Below are 6,191 nucleotides of genomic sequence, written 5' to 3' on the forward strand. Positions count from 1 at the left end.
ATTCGACCTTACAATAATTGAAATAAAATATTATATATATATATATATTGAGAAAAAAATAAATAATTAAACAAAAGATATATATAATTTACATTTATTATATGATTAATCCTTGAATATTTTAGAAGATCAATAGCACTTCTTAGAGATGAACAGAGGGAAATGTTGGAGATACGATCACATTCTGAAAATTTTAAATTTCTACGTAATTTAAATATTTTTTATATTATATATTGATAATTTTAATTTTAATATAAATTAAAATTATATTTAATATAGAAAAATGATACTTAACGTTTAGATTAGGAGTGACCAAAATAGGAGTGAAAAGATAGTGGAGTGATAAATGATATAATTTACCTATAAAAAATGTCATGTTGTAATAATTTTGTTAAGTTTTTAATGACAAAGTATCAAAATGAAACACAAAGTATATGTTAAGTATGATTTTGAAATAAATGAAAATTTAAATCTAAAATGAAACAAAAATAATAATTTGAGTTCGAACTTTTATATATGTAAAAAAAATTCATATATGGAGATTGACCTACCAAATTCAAGTGTGGCATGGTAAAAACAATATATATATATATATATATATATATATATATATATATATATATATATATATATATATTAATCTCTTAGTAGAATATCTTTCTAGTATTAAAATCAAATGCAATTTTTCCATTTTTTAATTTGTTGATACGCAGACAATTCTTAACCACAAAATAAACAAGATGGAAGATCAGATTTCCTTATAAGATCAACTTCACCGTCTCTCTTTTGGCACCTCTATCAGACTGCTTAGCTGAAATGGAACTTTGGTTCTTCATTCTTCTCACCATCTCCATTTCTCTCATTCTCAGAGCCATCTTAAACCTCTTCTCCCCTCCCAAAAAGCTCAGCTACACTCTCCCACCAGGCCCTTTCACTTTCCCCGTCATCGGTAACATCATATGGGTCACCAAATCCTTCTTCCAAATCGAGCCAATACTCCGCAACCTCCGGAAAAAGCACGGTTCCATGATCACTCTCTACATCGTTTCCCGTCCCTCCATCTTCGTCTTCGACCGTTCCCTTGCTCACCAGGCTCTGGTCCAGAACGGTGCACTATTTTCAGACCGACCCAAAGCTCTTCCTACTAGCAAAATCGTAACTAGCAACCAGCACAACATTAGCTCTGCATCATACGGGCCGAACTGGCGGGTTCTACGGCGGAACCTGACATCGGAAATTCTCCATCCTTCACGTATCAAGTCGTATTCTCATGCTCGGAAATGGGTTTTGGACATTCTTTTTGATGGGTTACAGTCCAAGGCTAAAACGGGGGAACCAGTTCAGGTTTTGACCCATTTTCAATATGCCATGTTCTGTTTGCTGGTTTTAATGTGCTTTGGTGACAAACTGAACCAGGAGCAGATAAAAGAGATTGAGGATGTATTGCGAAGGGGGCTGCTGAGTATTGGGAGATTCAATATACTTAACTTTTGGCCTAGTGTCACCAAGGTTTTGCTTCGTCATCGATGGCAGGAGTTTCTTCAGCAGCGTAAAGATCAAGAAGCAGTGCTGATTCCTCTGATTAGAGAAAGAAAGAAAGCTAGAGAGATGAAAAAGGAGAGTGATGGTGATTATGTTTTAGCATATGTTGACACTTTGTTGGATTTGGAGTTACCAGAAGAGAAAAGGAAGCTTGAAGAAGGAGAAATGGTTAGTTTAGCCTCCGAATTTCTTAACGCCGGTACTGATACCACCTCCACCGCTTTGCAATGGATTATGGCGAATCTAGTGAAATACCCTTCAATTCAAGACAGGTTATTGATTGAAATTAAAGGGGTTGTCGGAGACGAAGATGAAATCGAAGAAGATGATTTACAGAAGATGCCTTATTTGAAAGCAATGATATTTGAAGGGCTAAGAAGGCACCCACCGGCGCACTTTGTGCTGCCTCACCGTGTGAAAGAAGACACCATCCTTGGCAAACATTTGGTCCCTAAAAATGGAACCATCAACTTCATGGTGGCAGATATGGGGTGGGATCCAAAGGTGTGGGATGATCCCATGGCGTTTAAGCCTGAAAGGTTCATGAAAAGTGATTCCTGCGACAGCGAAGTGTTTGATATAACAGGGAGCAGGGAGGTGAGGATGATGCCATTTGGTGTGGGGAGAAGGATATGTCCTGGTCTTAATTTGGCACTCCTCCACCTCGAGTATTTCGTCGCGAATTTGGTCTGGAAATTTGAATGGAAGGCTAGGGATGGAGACGAGATCAGCTTGGAAGAGAAGCAAGAGTTCACGGTGGTGATGAAGAATCCATTGATGGCTCACATTTCTCCAAGGAAGAGATAAGGTGGTGGTGTTGTGGTTAAATTATACATCAAATAAGGTCATATGTGAATGAATGAATTATTAGAATGGTGTATGCGTCTTGCTTTAGCTTTCTCATACACGACACCATAATATCATTTTCAAGTCCTTCTCTACGTGACTTGAATGAATGAATTCGTCTCATATGGAATAAAAGCGTTAGTGGCAACCTAGATTGTGACGTCTAAGACAATAATAGGGCAACACACTATGTTTTCACACACTTGTAAAACCATAGTCTTGGAGTGATTAAAGCCCACCCCGTGCTTTTTTCTTCAGAACTAGATATGACAAATATGAAAAATTTGAATTGATTATTTAAATTTATTTATTTGATTTGACATTTGATATAGACACAAAAAGATATCAAGAATATATTTGAAACCGGAAATAATTCAAATAAAATTGAAACCGACCCAAATTTTAGTTGGACTATAAATAACTCAAACCAAAAAACCTGATTCGAAATAAACTCGAACCGAAAGTAATCTGAATTTAATTTACACATTCGATTCGAATCGAACTTTGATCTAATTTTAAACCGATAATTGAGTATAAGTGAATGAATAATATTATCGATTTATTTATTTATTTATTTATTTATTTATTATTATTATCATCTATTTTTAGCATTGATAAATAGTAGAATGATATATGTTTTGTTCTACTTTTATATTATTATACTAATTAACCATCACTTCTAGTAATAGTTTAATGGTTTAATATAATCTTTTATTAGTTAAAAGACAATGTCTATATCTAATGAAATAACTTTTAGGACTGAGTTTGGAGTGAGACAATATATAAACCAATCAATTCGACATTGACCTGACCCGAATCCAACCGCTCCAATATTAACGTAACCCGATACTTGATCCGAACTAAATTTTCATATACTTGAACTAAACTCGAATCAGATCCGATTCGACCCAATCCGAATCAAAACCGAAATAGTTTAGACTTAAAATAACCCGATCCAAAATGACACGACCAAAATCCACTCCATATGACCTGATTGCCGCCTCTATTCATATATGCGTACCTTGTATGTTCAACTGTTGAATGGTGGCTTAAGGTCACCAGTCCAACATCCCTTATGATCTGTTAATAATAGTTGAACCTTTTGTAGCTTTGGCGTGCTTAAAGCTCCACCGCAAAAATGCTTCAACGAGGGACACTCACTCACTATAACTTGATCCAGTGATAGGAACTTGAAACAGTAATTCTCTGAACAGAAGCTTGTGAATGAAGCTCGAAATACTGGAACTCTTTGAAAACAATCTCATTCTCATGATACGTCGTCGCTCCATCTCCATCGCTACCAATTACCTCTCTCATTGTCTCACAGTCTCTTATCCTCAGCATAACGAGCCGCTCCAAAACATCGAGCTTTCGAAGACGTAATCATATGTGCCATCGCGTTGCAATTCCAAACATTCAAAGTAGCAAGATACTGAAACGTTGACAAAGGAACCGACGATATATCAATCATACTTTCATATCTCCAGACTCGAAGACATTCGAGATTTCCACACATATGGTTCAGCGGCGAGTCTTGATTCCATTGATATTGAATCTTATCAAAGAAATCCAATTTCAACTCTTTTATTGTTGGAAACGTGGATGTCACCTCCATGTTCCCCCCTTCGTCAAAAGACAATTCCTTGAAATTGCAAGAGAACATCTCAAGTATTTGCAGATTGTAAAATATTTGGAGGAAACGAAACGGAAAGGCAACAGTTTCATCAAGATAGTGAGTGATCCAAACTACTTTAATAACTCTAAAAAAGTCTGCTGCGAATTCACCATTGCTTATCATTGCAATGTCATCACTGCTAAATGCAACTTCCTCCAATTGGGGGATGATCTGAGAAATCATCAAAGAAGACCATAGATATACATATTAGATTATTTCCTATATTTCTTGTTTTTTAAGCATTTTAGTCTCAAACTTTTAATTTTTTTGTCAAAATACCCCTTATTGGAAGGAAATCGTTTGTTGACTAATCGTCAACACTTACTACTAATGTAGCATTTGCATGTGTTTAATAACTAATGTGGCACATTTCAAGTTATCACCTTGGGTGACGTGACATATGTCACGTTATTACCTTAGTGACATGGCACATGCCACGTCAGCAATATGTATTAACCTTTACTCAACTAGCAATTCCTTCTAACATGGGGTATTTTGACCATAAATTGTAACGTTGGGTTAAAATTCTCAAAAAGAAATTAATATGGATTAAAATAATCAGCTGTGTAAATATTGGGGATAATTTTGTCATTATGCCATTAAAATTAAGAAAGGTTGTACCTTTCGAATATGGAAAAGTGGTTCTTGGAGTTGACGTTCTCCATGTTCAAACGCTTTAGTGTAGTAACATCCATATATCTTCAACCTTTCAACGCAGGCCATCTTGTGGTGTGCTCTCCTGGGTACAAACATGTGATGCTTGGTAGATTCCGAAGCTCAAGGTATGATAACTCATTAAACTCAAACAAAACTTCCCCTCTTTCTGCAATATTCTTGGAAACAATCTCCTTCATACCACAGCTAATAAGTTTAAGGCTCTCAAGTTGCTCAAGATTTGTGCCTATTGAAAACGGCAACAGAGTTTCCAAACTCAAACAATCCTCCATATGTGCCGTTATCAAATTATTAAGACATGTTTCTCTTTGGATCCTTGTTCCAGACATGCTTCAAGTTCGGCAAGCGAATGAGTTGCAGTTGTTTCAATTGATTGCTCACCATGTAAGGTTCAACTTGGAGTTGGAACATTTGTTGCAGTGAGGCACAATCAGTGACATTCAGCACCTCCAAGCTTCGGAAAAACTCACAACAGAAATGGTTGGAAAATGTTCAACAGCGATTCACAACTCCACAGATTCAACTCTTTTAGCTTGGAAAAAGAATCAGCGTGAAGTTGGTTATTCCATATCCTCTTCAAATTTGTCAAATGGGAGATTGTGATTTTCTGCAAGTTGGGAAAGCCAACCAGCATGTATAAAATGTCAGTTCAATGCTGTTTAGATCATATCATTTAAATCAGTTTTTAAAGCCAACCTACATGTATAAAATGTCGGTTCAACCTAGTTATGATATGTTGATGAGAAATCCTTGTAAATTCTAGCAAGGGTTGGTGAAAGGTGTACATGTTTACAAGTCTAAATAATTTGGATTATGTTTACTCAAATAGTGGGGTCCTACCATGACACCTTCATTTGGAGGCTAATATTAGTTTGTAACTTTTGTTGATTACTTTTCATGAATAATTAGGTGTATAAAATGAAATACAATGATAAAGGTTTAAAATTTTTCTTTAATGCAAAACTAAAATCGAAAACCAAACTAACAAAAAGATCAAGTCACTTAGAACGAAGAATGTAGGGGAATATAGAAGTGACCAGTTCTTTATTTTTCAAGAGTACTAAAATGTTCGAAAGTTTACGGTTAGAGATACACCACAATACAATAAGGAGCCAAAGTGTATGAATCAAGCCCTACTTGAAAAAGTTTAATGTATGTTGTCCAATACCAAATTGGGTAATTAATTTTAGGCTTAGATCAAAGATGTGACATATGTGGATCATCTCATTAAACAATTATCACATTTGTTATTAATAAAAAAACATCGACCATTGTAAATATGGTTTAAAAATCCAACTACATATCATGAGTTTTTATATGTATTTGGATTCACTATTTATTATTAAGTAAAAGATATTTGTATGAGAACAACCTCTAAAGTAAAGAGATATCAACTTGGTGGGTAATTATAAAAATAATAATTTTTAACAAAGATGTTACTTTTGATGAATTT

The 6,191-nt window shown here is 35.0% G+C and overlaps 1 protein-coding gene across 1 annotated transcript; it reads left to right on the forward strand.

Annotated features, from left to right (window-relative positions):
• Positions 1–784: 784 nt before the first annotated feature.
• On the forward strand, positions 785–2,645 carry LOC120170169 (cytochrome P450 89A2-like). The gene has a single exon (XM_039178165.1). The coding sequence runs from the start codon at positions 817–819 to the stop codon at positions 2,347–2,349; it is 1,533 nt and encodes a 510-aa protein (XP_039034096.1). The 5' UTR covers positions 785–816; the 3' UTR covers positions 2,350–2,645.
• Positions 2,646–6,191: the final 3,546 nt, after the last annotated feature.

This window comes from Hibiscus syriacus, unplaced genomic scaffold (genome assembly GCF_006381635.1).
Source record: "Hibiscus syriacus cultivar Baekdansim isolate YM2019G1 unplaced genomic scaffold, ASM638163v2 tig00111772_pilon, whole genome shotgun sequence".
In the NCBI taxonomy this organism is placed as follows: domain Eukaryota; kingdom Viridiplantae; phylum Streptophyta; class Magnoliopsida; order Malvales; family Malvaceae; genus Hibiscus; species Hibiscus syriacus.

Excerpts from the sequence above, each read along its gene's own strand:
- LOC120170169 (XM_039178165.1), top strand. The coding sequence starts at position 817 with ATGGAACTTTGGTTCTTCATTCTTCTCACCATCTCCATTTCTCTCATT.